The following is a 15,307-nucleotide window of genomic DNA, read 5'->3' as shown; positions in this document are numbered from 1 at the left end:
CAATGTTTTAATGTGAGTGGCTTTTGTGAAGTGTTTGACCTCCCCTGATTATAACTGCAGAAGGAAGTACAACATTTAGTTGTGTACCATGAGCATGTTAAAATAACTTCCAGCTTGTTTCAGGCTAAAGCAAAAAAGAAAAAAAATGGGAATCCAGATATTTTAAAAATTTGATTATTTGGATGTCAGCTGTCACTAGAAGTAACAGTTGTTTGAAGGACCTGTTTCTATAGAGGTCTGAAGTTTTTGTCATTTTAAAATTTTACTGTAAGTTCTAATTTTGCCGTTTGCCTTTCTGCTTGGAAGACTGACTTACCACTTCTTAAAACTCTGTTGCACTTTGATAAAACTTGCCAGATCTAGCAGGTATTTAGTAAAGGTCACCAGCCAACCGTGCTGGCTGGCTCTTCTTTACTCCCTGTTGGGCTGCAGAAGGATTATTTGGTCTTCCTTGGCAGCAGAGATATTCCTTCTGTGTTGCCAAGTGTTCTTGAAATCAGTTGGAAATGTTGTTGGATTGGAAACTCTGAAGGGTTATTAGGCTAAGTACTTGGCAAAGTCTAGCATTGCCACTGACAAGTGACCTATTGATTAACTACAACTTCATTATTTTATTTTTCTGAGCAAACTGATCTTTCTGTCACTCAGTTCTTGCTTTCCATATAATCTGAAATTACCAAAATATTGCAAGTATTTTCATTTGCTGATAGAACAGTAAATTCTCCATGGGGATGTTTTTCCTAGTGAGCACTTTCACAGATCTCTTACCTGGTTTACACTGAGAGAGCAGTCACTTACATCATGTTTACTGTTAGACCACAACAGATTTAAAACCAGGAAAGTTGTATACGTTATCCATATTAACTATCATCACGCACAGAACTTGTTCAAGTCCTAGTATATACATTTTTATATACCCTTACACATGAGGGTATGCAATGCCAGTGACCTGTGCTCTGCAAAAGCTGTATGTTGGGGAGCTTCCGAAGGAGTAAGGTAAATCAGACTTCGAAGTAGCTGGAAATCCTGGCTAGATTGCTGCAGCCCTTCAAGATAGGTTGTTTGTTAGCTCTAGCGTCTCTGCAGTTTAGTGAAGAAATACCTTTACTCTGAGTGATTTTTATGAACACAACTCTAAGGTGGTGCCTGAAGTAAGCATTTGGTATCAGGTGTTGAGATAATCATACAACAGTCACTTTTAGCCGAAGATGAGTTTTCAGTAGTTATGTGGGATTGGCTTGATTGGATTTCAGCTTGATTTAAATAGACTTAAAAAAAGGAAATGCACTTGATTTTAAGCATATCATCTGGACAAGTGACATGAAATGTCAGACCCCTGTAAGTGTTTGTATTTAGGATCTTTAAGAGTTGTTATGACCTATAGACAATACATACCAGGCCATTCAGATGTAGGAGACTTGAATTAAAACTTTTGCTTGGGTTATATCTTAAAAGAGTGGGTTGTAGCAAATTGTTGTGTTGCACAAATATCAACATATATTAGAAACCACTCTGAAATAGCAGAAGCTTGGAACATCAGAGATCAGTTTAAGTGGACTCAAACAATGTGGAGATGACCTTCCTAGGCACTGTCTGTAGCTAACAAGAGGATGCTGTGTGGACAACTTGGATCGTGAACTTTAAGTTGAGTCAAGTCTCTGGAGAAGCAGAACTCTGACAACAGAAGACTAGCGTTGCTAAGCTAAAACTCTGTGTGTATGTATATCTCCTGAAATCACTCTGTGTGTATGAAAACTGTAAAACAGAGTATACAATAGCGCTATGGATATTTCAGTGTTGTGAATGTATAGTCTTACTGTGAAAGTGGCATTTTTCAGTGCTTTGGGGTATTTTTTTTTCCTTTTGAAAGGTGGTAGAATATAAAGGAATTTCTTATAATCGCAAGGGGGTATGGGATGAAACAGGGAATTAGGCAATGATTCAAATCCCCAAGCTGCTGTCTTAATTGGATCATCCTCCTCTTCTGATCTGGAGTCTGGTTGGCAGCGCTCTCGCTTTCTCTGAAGCTTAGCTGTACTATTTTTGCTTTATGCCAGACTTATTCCAGATGCTGTGCCTTTGGAAATCAAACAAAGCACTGATCTTAACAGTTTCAGCATTTTCTCTTAATATATAATCCTAATTTTCTGTATTTGGGAGATGCAGCGATCAAGATTTTGTAGTATGGCTCTCTTTGTGAAGGTTTTATTCTCACGCATGTGCTCTCAGACAACAGAAGTAAAACCTGCTGAGCTCTTCTGTTTTCCTAACATACTGATTAAAATGACTTAGTATGTAAAGAGATCTGAAAAAAAGCAAGGAAGAATGGTACTGTGCTGTTTGCTTATGTGAGACTTAAAGATAGGCAAGCATGGCAATATGTTAACTGCAGATACATGTATTTCACTGCTTTCTTAATGAGTTCTGTACAAAAATTACATCCTGTGAGCATGCATTTCATTACTGAAGTTACTTACCTACTACATTTTATACTTTATTGAATTGTATTTCTAAAATAATGGCTTTTAATCTTGTTTGGAAGACAATCACTCATGATTCCTGCCTCACCTGCACACAGTAAAATGAAATAAAGAAGGAGCTATCTTACTTGCACTTAGTTTGTATTATCACGTTGCGGGTTAAGTATGGATTTACTGTAATTAAATTAGGAATATCATACTAATCAAAACTTTGGATTATTTTTATGAAACTTTTCTGTGACCTTGTGATCCTGATGATCTGTTTAGAAGTATATATTTTACTTAAACGTATGGAGAGTATTGAACTGTTAATTTAGCTCTGAAGTAGCATTAACATTGTTTTAATCCCACTGGCATCTCAAGAACCGTATCTGTCCTTGACTTACTTACTTTGGCATTTCTGTCAGGTGGCATGTGGTATTATGCTTTCTTTTTGTTTTGGTTGGATAAATAAACAATGTTAGAGTCTCTAAAGCCTTACTTATGTTTCTTCAAAGTAAACTATAAAGCATTGGTTTATGGTTCTGGCCTAATGCCAGAAACACCACTGTTGTTTTTGCTTTGCTTTGGAATTGCTGAAATTCTAGCAATAGGTATTGTAATTTCATTATTATTGGCATTCAGTTATGAAGGAGTTGTCTTGCTGTGATTTTCTGTTAGGTAAGCGTGGTCCAAGACTCAGTAAATATATCAGGACAGTCTAATACAAACACTTTGAAGGTACCTGAATGTCGACTAGCAGAAGATTTAGGGAATCTCTGGGAAACAACAAGATTTACAGATTGCAGTTTTTATGTAGGAGGACAAGAATTCAAAGCTCATAAATCTGTCCTTGCAGGTACTTTCTACTTTTGTATTGCTATTATTTTGCAATTAAAATTGCTAAAAGCTTAAAATTTGGTTATATTTATTTAATGTTACTTTTCTTGCTACAGCGCGATCTCCAGTTTTTAATGCAATGTTTGAACATGAAATGGAGGAAAGCAAAAAGGTAAGCCTTACTGAAAAGCTTGCATGTAAATATTTTACAATGTAAAAAGGGGGAAAGTTGCAGAAAACGAAGTGTTGCAAATTGAGGAAGATGAGGACTACTCCTGAACACCTTCCCAGTGAATTCTGCAGGAGTTTTTCTGCAAGGCAGATAGGGCCAACTGTGGAGAGGTGTCTGGAGGATTTGTGCTTTCAAATACTTCTATCTGCCCTAGATCAGTGTGTGGGTTTTTTTGTTGTGTTTTTGGTTTTTTTAACGTGAGCTACTGGTGCAATTGGCCTAGTAACCTCTGCCCCTTTTTGCTTTAGTTTATACCTTCACATAAGCCGATTGACTTGACTAAGGTTTTTTTTTTTATACTGCATTAAAACATTTTATTTGGTGGCTAGGACACAAAGAAACAACAGGTGAATTACGACTCAAATTAAGCCCTGAGGCAGCGAAGCACTCCTTTTCATTCACAGTTTCTGCAGGCACTTGACCTGTATAAGTGTTTTGGATGGATAGTTACTTAATCAGCAGAGAGAGCTGCTTCTGCTTTTATGCACTTGATATCTCCCACGGTGAGGAGTTGTTCGTGTCTTTCTTGAAGAAGAATATCTAAAATGGGTTGGTTATAAGCAGAATCCATGAAAAGGCAAGGAACTGATCAGCTCACTGAAGTATTGTAATAGATGATCATGACTTAGTCTTGGAGGCTGCAGTGATGCCACTTATGTGAACAAATGTGTCAGATGAATAAGGTGCTGTAGTACAACTGAGTTTCACAAATGTGGGTTTTTTTATTTTCCCTGCACTTCTTCAGTATGGAAACTTTCACAGGTAGAATTGGGATATTGGAAGCATTTTATTGGGATTTCTGGACTGAAAGAAACCCAGACATGTCCCAGCTGCAGTAATGTGCCATGCAGGGGGCCTTTGCCTTCGTGTTAGTAGTAAATCTCCAGTGCAGCCGGACTCCTAAATACTGGATGTGGCTCAGTGGATAGGAACCAGAACATGTACATCTCGTGTGTTGATAGCCTGTGTTTTTTGTACTCCGTTTAAAAGTATGGTGCTTGCTTCTACATCTTTGACATAATTGCCTTCTTTGTTAATTGTTTATAGGGGATACTACTAGAGGATGGGGTCGAGCATGCAGTACCACAGATTAGTTAGGAAGGCCTTTAGCTACGTGATATCAATGAGATGTGCTGCTTTGTTTGCTTTTGACTGAATTTAAGTCGAGCCAAAAATGGTTCGCTTTGTTCTGTTTGCTGCTCTGACTTCTGATATTCCAAGCATATCATTGTCAGGTTGGAAACTCAGCAGCACTTTTAAATATTCCTGAAACTGTGCCTTGATTTTTGTGTACAGCCAGTGCAACATAGTCCAGAGTTAGACATTCCTAGAAAAAAGTTGCAATTACTTTTTGTTGCCTAAGCTTTTCCAATGATTTCTACCTGACTTTAAGAGCTACTGATTTGGATTTCTTTCTGCTTAATATTGTTGAATGTTAATGTAAATTTGTAAGGCTTTTGTATGAAGGATGGCAAATGAAAACTTAGAGCATGCATGCAGATAATATTTGATGTGTTCACTTTAATGTTGTAGCTAAATTCCAGAGGCTTTTATTGATTCTTCTTCTTTACCAGAATCGTGTAGAAATAAATGATGTAGACCCTGAAGTTTTTAAAGAAATGATGAGATTCATTTACACAGGAAAAGCTCCAAACCTTGAAAAAATGGCTGACAACTTGTTGGCAGCTGCAGACAAAGTAAGTAATTGACTACTGCATTCTCAAACCTGATATTTGCTTGTGGAATGTTCTTCTACAAAGAAAATACCCTTTTTTCAGACTGATATCTATTTTGATTTTTTTAAAATATGAGAAACAGATCTCATCAGAAATGGAGAAAGGTGGGAAAGAATGGACTTTTTAGCACTAAAAGCTGATAAATCTTTCTTGACCTGAAGTATTTCAGATATTAAGTATATTTACTATCCAAAGTTTTTTAGAAATTGGGGACCATTAATATGATTTGGAAAATCAGTCTTGAATAAAATATATCCTACGTCTGTGTATTCTTGAAGAGGATTTATACAAGTCTTTGAATTAACTGTGCCCCCTAACGTACTGCTACTTCAGAACTTTCATCTTTGTCTTCCCTACAAATCTAATCTTTCATATCTTCTGTATTGGGATCTTGTCTACTCTTTAAATTGTTGCTCTGTGAAATACTTTTTCTACTATGTTTTTTGAGATGAAGGGACTTACAACAGCACAGCAATTAAGGTGAGATTATTCCCTTTCATATCATAATTCACAGTTGTCTAACTTCCTAAAAACTTGACCCAATACCTTATTTTTTCTTCACTGCTTTACAGCTTGATTTGAATTTTTAGTTAGCTATCCTCAGAGGAGACAGTTGTCTTTCCCCGAGGAGGCATAAGTAGTTTGGAATCTAGAAAATACCCACTTCAGTATGTGTAATCTGAAACTTATTCACTCTCAGCTGAGAGTAGTGCAATTTCGTAAACTACCTTTGCAATTTCTGAGTTGGATGTGCAATCATATCCGTAAAACATTAGTGGTGAAAACTGACTGTTCTCATAATGAATCCTAATAGAAATCATATAAGATAATATAAATCACCCCAGTAGTTAATTTCCAGAAACAATTATAATTTTTTTCCTGGAAACTTAATGTGTTCTATTGTTTTCAAGATCACTTGACCTGGCACTACCCTGGCTTTGGTGACTTACCGCTCATTCGTTTCAATTCTCATTGCCACCATCTCATGTTTCAAAACTGATGATGTTTTGTCAAATTTCAGTACACCCAAGCGGGAAGGTGAAATGGTGTTATTATGAATTTAGGGCATAATTGATAAATGTAGAGAATATTATAAGGTACAGTTGTATGATTGTCTGCAATAGCAGGAAATAAAAATGGTGAGCTAGGAGGTCCATATAGCTTTTTGTAACAGTTAAAAACTGCTAGAAACTTTGATATCCTTTCTGAATGTGAAATAATCTGAAAATGTGTTCTGCATATAACCGAAGGCATTACACTGCTCTATTACCTCGTAGTTACAGATTTCTTATAATTGATACCTCTATTTAGAATAAATAAGTATCCTGAGTAGTAGTATAGTAATAAAAAGGAAGTAAAAATGTAGAGGTCTCAAAACACAGAAGTTAGGCCACTAATTTCACTTTTCTTCAGTGGCATTTCTTTGTTGAATAGAGCAGTTGCTAATACAACGTTGAGTGGCAAGTTGAATATATGCCACTTATATGTCTAAAATTCTTTTCAAACTTGATAACTGTATCTGAAGGGTGCTAAACTAAATGGAATGGTTAAGATCTCAGTAGAAATGTGTACGGCTGAATGAAACCTGTTCAGACTGTGACATCCTTCAAAAAAGCAGCTCAGTTTATTCATGCAAAATGTAATATGGGAATGTAATTATTTTGCATCCATTTTCTGGTAGGCTGCATCAAAGGTATGGAAGAAATTAAGAAATTCAGAGATGGGGGTGGGGGTAAACCTGGAACAAGCTAGTTTCAGACAGGCCAATCTATTTTATCTTGGACGCTTTCATGAAACTTTCCATTGTATAATTTCTTGCTCCTGTCTTTGAGATGTAAACCTGTTTAATGACAATTTTGATAAAGAGTCTGTGTCTGTTTGTTGCTTTTCCTCCCTTACCAACTGAAGGAAAAAGATAACTTCTAAATGGGTTATTTTTGTTGTTTTAATAAAAGTCCTCCCAGTAAAGCATTTGATCAGTTTGTGTCAAACCTATTGCATGTCTTGCCGTTTGAAGACTCTTCAGTGCAGCATAGTGTATTTTGAATAACCTGTTTGGAAGCGGTTTGGTCTTAAGCTTGGGAGGCACCAAGCATTTTCATGACTAGAACTGTTTTAAACTGTAGAGATAACTGTAGATGGAATGAGTTTGAAGAATGATTAGTGTAGTTTTTTCTTTTATCAGTATGCACTGGAACGGCTGAAGGTCATGTGTGAGGAAGCACTCTGTAGTAACCTCTCGGTAGAAAATGTTGCTGACATTCTTATCCTCGCAGATTTGCACAGCGCTGAACAGTTAAAAGCACAAGCAATAGACTTTATTAACAGGCAAGTAATATTTCTGAGACTCTAAATATATTTGCATTTATGCTTTGTGTGCCTTTTCAATATTAGCACTGTTGTCTCTTACAGGTGCAGTGTTCTTAGACAACTTGGGTGTAAAGATGGGAAAAACTGGAATAGCAAGTAAGTTTCCCTGCCTCACGATGTTCTGTACAAACACTGCTAAATAGACTGCAGATCTTAAGAACTATTGCTTCATTTCCACACTACCGAGGCCAGTCACTGACTGTAAGTAAAGTAGGATTCAGCAGGTGCTACCCCAGTTGTGGTTGTGACTTCCCCTTTCAATGATAGGGAGAGTTAACTGCCCTCCAGTTTGAGATCTAACAGCAGCTAGTTTTCATTCCTCTCCTAGGGACGTATCAGTGCTATGAGATGGTGGCAACAGCCACCACAAGAGAAAGGAAACCATTCTCTTGACTAACAAGGTTTGTGCCTGGAGGAGTGGCAACCCCAGCATGGTTTTAAGGCTTGCGGAGGTTGATCTGAGCCTGCAGTGTTGCCTGGGCCTGCAGTATTTCCAAAGAAAGGAGGGCAGTTGCTCTTTTTGCCTTCGGCAACATGTTTGTGCACCTTCCCACATGTCAGCACTGGTATTGTCGAGGTCACACAACTAGTCAGTCAGGTCCCTCTGATCTGGCTGACTCTAAGTGCTCATGCCTACACTGGAAGTACACTGAGAAAATGTGGCTCAAACTGTAGGACCGATTGCAGCATATACTTAGAGCAGCTCAAGTGAATCATGGAATAGAAGACAGCTGGCTTCAGAATAGCCAGTGGTAGACTGAAACAGTAAAATACAGCAGAGCACTTATTTTTTTTTACCGTCAGAATCTCCAGAGAAGTTAAAAGCTACTTGTACCAGTTACTGTAAAAAACTCTTAATTTCAGTGTTTCTCCTTTAAAAAAAAAAAAAAAAAAAAAAGAAAAAAAGAAAAATAGTCTTCACAGGCCTAACGCTTGAGCATGATGTGGAAAAGGACGGGGGTGGTAGAAGGGAAATAGTAAAATACCAGTAGGAAAACTAACAAAGATGTCAGAATGCATGACAATGTAAACTGGTTGATGTGTTCCTTCTCAAGTGATTTGGAACTTACTGAGCTGACTTCTGTCTTGAAAAATTGCTAGTAAAGATGCTGGTCATCTTTGCTTCAACTAAAGCATCTACAATGAATCAGGGAAATAACGTGAGAAGGCCTGGCTTAAGTTACTGACTCTGGGCACCAGGGAGTCTGAACTTTGGTATTGTTTCTCAAGGCACTTACCTTTACTGACTTGCAGCAGAAGATTAAAGGCTTGCATTACAAATCTGCAAAAGGTTTTTGAGAGATTCTATAGTGTAGAGGTCAGCTGCTAACTTTATGCTTAACAGTGTTCCTGAAACAGTATGAGGGTGGTCATGAGGGCCTTTTGAAAATGCAAGGCAATGGAAAACTGGAATTGATGCATAAGCTGTTGGTTCCAAATTACAAATTTATCCTGCATCAATGTGGCATGCATCCCAACCGGTGTACTACTCTTGATGTGCAGAGTGAATTTTATGATTTTGTTTTATGTTATTTCACAGGAAATAAATATATGCATTGAGTAAATACATTGGTTTTAATCTCCTGGATGTCAATGTGATACTTGCTGAAATCTGTTGTTGCTTCTGTACTAGTTAAAAATCAACACTGGCCATTGAAAGCCATTCTGAATATAGTCCATGGTCTTGTATTGAAGGATTGAATGTTCTCAAGTGTGCTCCACTGGTACTTAAACTGCGAGCTCCCAGTGAAGGGTTCTGCAGTCAGCTAGCTAATCTGTCTTCATGGCTTTTTCTAATATATGAACTACATCGCTTTTGCTGCAGTTTCAGCTGATTCATCTTGTCATCCTTCTCTCACCAAATTGAGCATGCCCTTCTGTGTAATGAGATTATCATGTCTTCCCTTCCTTTATTTCTCTACGCTAGACCTCATTTTCCTCTGGTTTTCCTCTTATCGTTTGTATTGTTTTTCCTGAGCAATTTCAAGGCAGTTATCTTAACATGGTGCCCAGTATTGGATGCAGCTCTCTAGCTGAGGTCTTGTGGATACTGAGTAGAGCAGAATAAGTACCCTATGTCCTACATGTGGTGATATTAATATACCCAAATTGCAATTTGCTGCTTCTTTCCAATGGCATCCTTACTGGCATTCATGAAGTATGTTGTCTCATAATGCTCAACTACTCTTCTGCAGTAGTTCTGCCTTGCCTGCTCTTCTCCACTGTGCGTTTGTGCATTTGGTTTGTAAAATTGTGTGACTATTCTTAATACTTCTGTTTTCAGCCAAGCAACAGACATAATGGAAACAGCAGGCTGGAAGTCCATGATCCACTCCCACCCTCACTTAGTAGCAGAGGCCTTTCGCGCACTAGCATCTGCACAGTGTCCACAGTTTGGCATTCCACGCAAACGGCTAAAACAGTCATGAAATCTTCCATGAACTTTAGAGAAATTGAATTGACTCTACTCCTCCATGTCCAGAGGCGTTTTCACAAACCATAACAAGAGTTTTTGTTATCCTTGTCCACAGAACAGAAGCTGAAAAAGCCTATTGTTTGCTTTTCAGATGGATAATTTATGGTTTAATCCTCAGCTTTAAATTAGACTGATTAATTCACTGAAAGGCCTTAAATTATCTTCAATGACTCTCTAGTCCATATAGTCTAATGTATCTTGATTTTTTTATTATTATTTCTTAATGTGCCTTGTCTTTTTGACTAGGCTTTGCAGGATTGCACTAGCTCCATAATGCAGTAAAGTTGATAACTGAAGATTAATTTTTTGAAAGGGATCTTCCATTATTTTCAGAAGAAAAAAAAAAAAATGCTTATAGTTTGGTCCTGTGCTAACTGGAAGGTTTTAACTAGCCTCTCATTGAAAGCGCTTGAACCAGAGGCACACGATGTACCCTAGACAAGTGCTAAATATAGAGGGAGCCTGTTTACCTTCAGCGAATGCCTACAGGCTATTTATGGCAATATACTGCTTTGAACATAATTTATTTTTCATTGTGGGGGCAAATATGCAATGGTTTGGCCCAGAAATGTATTTTCATTACAGTTTGTAATGCTTATTGTGTGTGTGTCAAAGCTGTCCAAATGGTGAAAAGAAACACAGAATAAACCTCTTGCTTGTGTTTCTTTACGGTCCATCATTAGTTTACATTTAATGCAGAACTGAACGAGAGGTAAAGACTTCAATGTGAAAACAGAGTAGTATTGTATATGGGGAAAAAATATATCCAACATGTATGGTTACATAGAAAAGTAAAGGATGCATAGAATGACCAAATGTAAATTGAAGAAATGGGCCAAATGGATTCCGAATATGCACTTTTAATGTGTAACTTTTGTATGTTGTGTGGTACATATATATTTTGCTTTTGATGAATTAATGAGGTACAGGTAATTGTGGCTTAACTTTTTAGATACATTTTAAGATGCCCACAGCCACATGGGATTTAGTTTTGTTAGAAAAGAAAGGCATGTCTTTTTTAAGACTCAATTGAAGGTGGCTATTGCAAGCTTTCATATTTAAGTAACAGAATATTTTCGCTTATTTGAAAAAGGCAGGTGAATGGCAAAATTTTGAAGGGATTTTTTCGCATCTTGATGTATGTGCACAGCTTCCATTAACACCTAAGGAGGTTATGTACACATCAAGAGGAATATTTCCCTGAAGTGTCAGATGGTATTTGCAAGCAGAGACTTGCTCAGCCTTGCATTTCAGTTATTGTACTAGCATTGTGGATGGTATTGAAATTCTGCATAATGTGAAAAGGATGAAACATTTGTAAACTGCTTGTCATGGGCCAGTTCTTTATTATATGAACCTTAGCTTTAATATCAACATCCTCAGTGTTTGATAGCTTTGTTTACAATTGGGAGGAAAAGTCTGCAGTAGTGCACACTCTAAATGTTTCCTGAGTTATTACATTGAGTTTACTGTAATAGTGATAATATGCTATATTTCTTTTTTTGGGAAGACTTGGGTTTAGCAGTGGGGAATGGGAGGAAATCTCACCTAATTTATAAACATATTTGCGTAAGGCTTTTAGTTTGCCTATTAAAAAGAAAAGTTATGCAGGGAGGAGAGAGGAAGAATTGCAGATTGTTTACTATCTTAAAAGCTATCTCCATCCTCATTTCATTGAGATTCATCTGAATTGCTCTGAATGAAATTTTTAGAGGAAAGAGTATATAGTTTTATACTTTGGCATCTAGTAAACCATTAGCAGAGGTAAATTGGAAAAAATGCCCAGTCCAATTTTGAAGAATAAAATAACCTCTAAACGTGCATTTTCTTCTTACCTTCTAACTCAGTCTTTATGATGGAGAAAGTGTAAAATCAGAAACTTTAATAGTACGTAAGGCATCAAATTATATATTTACAGAGATTTATCCTTTTATCGACTTTTACATATTTATCTAAAATAAGGTCTCATAAGCATTCTTCACAGTAAGACGTGATGGTAATTGGTCCCTCCAAAATAGTGATGTTTTTGCTGCACTGTGTAACGCGTTAGGACTATATATCCTCATACTCATCACTGGTAAAACTTGCAGCTCTAACATACAAAGTGACTTGAATATTTAATGCTGTAACGATTGTCCAGTTCAGCTTGCTCTAAAGTAACAACATACAGTAATCAAATGGAAAGCTTAAGGACTTTTATGAAAACTTGTTTTTAGAAGCTTAATAGCACACTTTGTACCAAAAAATGTCAGACACTGTGCTGTAATATTATCTACATCGTGGAGTGTCCACTTTTCAAATCAAGCAGTGTGTACCATACATTACACTAACAGAAAAAAACCCCACATGATAATTGATCTGTTTAGATTTGATTTTATTTATTACGTATGTTTTCAAGTCTTGTCAATTCTTAAGGGAAAGGTAAAACAGTTGCTGTATTCTTAGGTGAGTGCACTAATTATTCACCTCTTCTATTCTTTAATTAACTACATGCAGTGTTCTCACTGGAATGGGATAGCTGGTAATTACAACCTTCTTCTTTGGATTCAGTTGCTTGTTTTTATTCCTCACCTCTCAAGAGCTTGCCCTTCAAAACCTCACTTGTCAGTTCTAAGTGCAGCAGATATAAAACTATCTAATACAATGGACAGGTTTTTTCAGGCTGAAATCTTAGGGGTTTTTTTTCTTAGTTTTATATACAGATTAGGTATATAATGTATGAAGGTGCCATGTTTTGGCTTGCCAACACTACTCCCTCAGATATATGTGAACCACCGCATCCGTACTTTTCTGGGGAGAACCCTGCATGTGTCCTGTGTGTGCGTGTGTGTGTATGACTGTGCGGTGTTTTTTGTCAAGAATGACTTTCTAAAAATAAGGACTCAATTTGCTGTCAAAATGCTTTTATGTATTATATATATTTTTTTTTTCCATTTGAACCTCTCCTAAGGAGATGCTTTCAGTGGAAGATGCTTCAATAAATAATCCTTATTTCCCAGTCCATTTACTGCATGCAGAAGTATGAACACATTGTGCCTTTTCTAGGAAACTTGTTGAAATGGAGGGAAGATTTAACAGGACACAAGATCTTTTTAAAGGTATTTTTAAAGGTGAAGGAGAATGCTATTTGATACACTATTGATATGGAAAAGTTACCAATTACCCATTTTGAGCTCTGTTGCATGTTGATTCTTGCTTCCTAAATTCAGTTTCGCTGAGGTAGAAACAACACAAGTGGAATAAGTATTACAAATAGAAGTTGAGTAATGGTATATTTTTGTGAAAATGTGAAAATATTTGCTGTTACAAGATAAGTGTATGTCAAAATGTGATAGTCATGGACACAAAGTTAGTTTTACCAGTTGCTCTAGTTCTGATGTTTTTCTGAACATTGAGTATAAAATTCACCTTTGCACAGAAGGTCAGTAGAAGACCTACATGGAGATTATGTTCCTTTTAAATCCTCATGGGAAGGTTTCTCCCTTGGGAGAATAAAACGATGTGCGGTATTTGAAACTGTGTTTCATAAATGACAGTGGATTGCAAATGTGAGGTATTGCTACCTGAAATATTGTTGAATTTTGTTGAATTTTACAGTTGGGTAAAATTCCTAAGCTTAATTGATTTTTTTTTTGTTGTTGTTTTTTGTAATTGACAGATGGAATGTTAACTGTCCTCTTTGTCTGCTGTTGATAGCATATTTAGTGCCGAGCTTAGCTCCTTAGCTAGCAAGACACTGACTTAATCTCATAACTTGGCTTCTGCTCACAGTAAATGGACTATGTTTGTAAAGGGAATTCACTATTTCAAGTGTTTTGCAAGGAACTTCGCTGTATTTGTAACCTGGTTTTTGAAGGCTGAACATCAATGAGTCCTATTTTAGAAATTAAACCAGTGGAATGACTTAGACCTGTTTTGGGGTGGAAATGACTATGAGAATTCAGATATGTAAACAGTTGTATCAAACCATCCAGCCTTTTTTATCAGCTGATGTTAATGGTGAAATACTTTTTGTACCTTGTTGCTGAAAATATTTTTGCGTTTCAGCACATCAAGTTACAATAAAGTTGTTACTTATACAGAATGTGTCTTTGTAGCTTGTGTTTGGTTTTTCCTGTGTATGTTCACAGCGGTTACCTTTGCTTCTCTCCTTTGAGAAAGGTATTTTACCAGCGCTGTCAATCGGTCTGGTGTAAAATATACTGTTGTCCCTTTGGAAACCCTTTTTTTTGGGGGGGGGGGGGGGAGGATCATATTAATCTTGCTCTGATTTCCACCACCTTAGTTATTTTTGCATTTTGACACTTTCAAATAACTTTGACCTCCAAATATATAGCTTGCCTACCTGAGAAATGACTGCTGTTACGCATACTCCATTAGAACCGATACTGGGTGGGAAGAAAAGTTGCTCCTGTGGTAATGAAGATGGGCTTTGTGGTTTCTAAGAGATTTAGTTTCTTTTTCCAGCTACAATTGAAAACTGTCTTTTTTTTTTTTTCTTCCTGTTAAGGAGTATAGGCTTATAATGACTGTATACAAGAGCAATGTTGCTTGCATTTGTTGTGGGAGAAGTGGTATGTCAGAATAATCTATATGGGTAGTTCATGGCATTTATTATGCTTATAGATATTTTGCGAAGTTATGTAGGACTGTTGATATGTTGCTCTATGTATTTGGTTTTGGACACGCTGAACTCCGGAAAACAATGATGTCAAGGTAAGTTACTTTACAAGAAGTGACACGGGCCGTTTGAACAGATGCGGTTACCTGCCTTGGGTTATTTAGACTGCGGCGAGAACGTGGCACAGTCGGCCATCGCAGTTCTTCCTAAGATGAATTGGGTGACAAATAAGGATACAGAACTGTCATCACAGGGTGTTACTTGTGTGTCTCAGTGTAGCACATCACTGTTTTGTGTGTAGGTACATGCAAAATTCTCCACCTTTGCTTAAAACAAACATTCCTTAAGTTACTCTGCAGTGATTCAGCTTGAAGTTCCTTGAGGGGTTTATACCACCTATGGCGTAACTGACACCTGCACAGGCAGTTTCAGGGGCCTCCGAGGTAAATATGACTAGTTACCATTGTGAATGGTAATGAAAATTATTTGTGCTTCAATTTTTAGGTAAAGAATATTAATCTACACTATTTCTTTTTTTTTTCAGAAGGCTATGTTTTTATCCTTAGTCTTTCT

At 37.0% G+C, this 15,307-nt stretch overlaps 1 protein-coding gene across 3 annotated transcripts in view; it reads left to right on the top strand.

Annotated features, from left to right (window-relative positions):
- Positions 1-10,764, top strand: part of SPOPL (speckle-type POZ protein-like) — a 16,106-nt gene extending 5,342 nt beyond the window's left edge. The window contains exons 5-11 of one of the 3 annotated variants that reach the window (XR_717922.1): positions 3,141-3,318; positions 3,416-3,471; positions 5,106-5,228; positions 7,453-7,595; positions 7,680-7,733; positions 9,922-10,475; positions 10,520-10,748. Coding sequence is in view for 2 of the 3 variants with exons in the window: in XM_009891704.1 (XP_009890006.1) it covers positions 3,141-3,318; positions 3,416-3,471; positions 5,106-5,228; positions 7,453-7,595; positions 7,680-7,733; positions 9,922-10,066 (699 nt within the window). In the remaining variant the exon portion in view is untranslated. Of the gene's footprint in view, positions 1-3,140; positions 3,319-3,415; positions 3,472-5,105; positions 5,229-7,452; positions 7,596-7,679; positions 7,734-9,921 lie in introns of all 3 variants that reach the window. The other 2 variants (XM_009891704.1, XM_009891705.1) reach the window with 2 other exon arrangements.
- The last annotated feature ends 4,543 nt before the right edge of the window (positions 10,765-15,307 follow it).

The sequence above is a fragment of the Charadrius vociferus genome, unplaced genomic scaffold (assembly GCF_000708025.1).
Source record: "Charadrius vociferus isolate BGI_N301 unplaced genomic scaffold, ASM70802v2 scaffold109, whole genome shotgun sequence".
Lineage (NCBI taxonomy): Eukaryota > Metazoa > Chordata > Aves > Charadriiformes > Charadriidae > Charadrius > Charadrius vociferus.
This window is presented reverse-complemented; position numbering and strand designations above follow the sequence as displayed.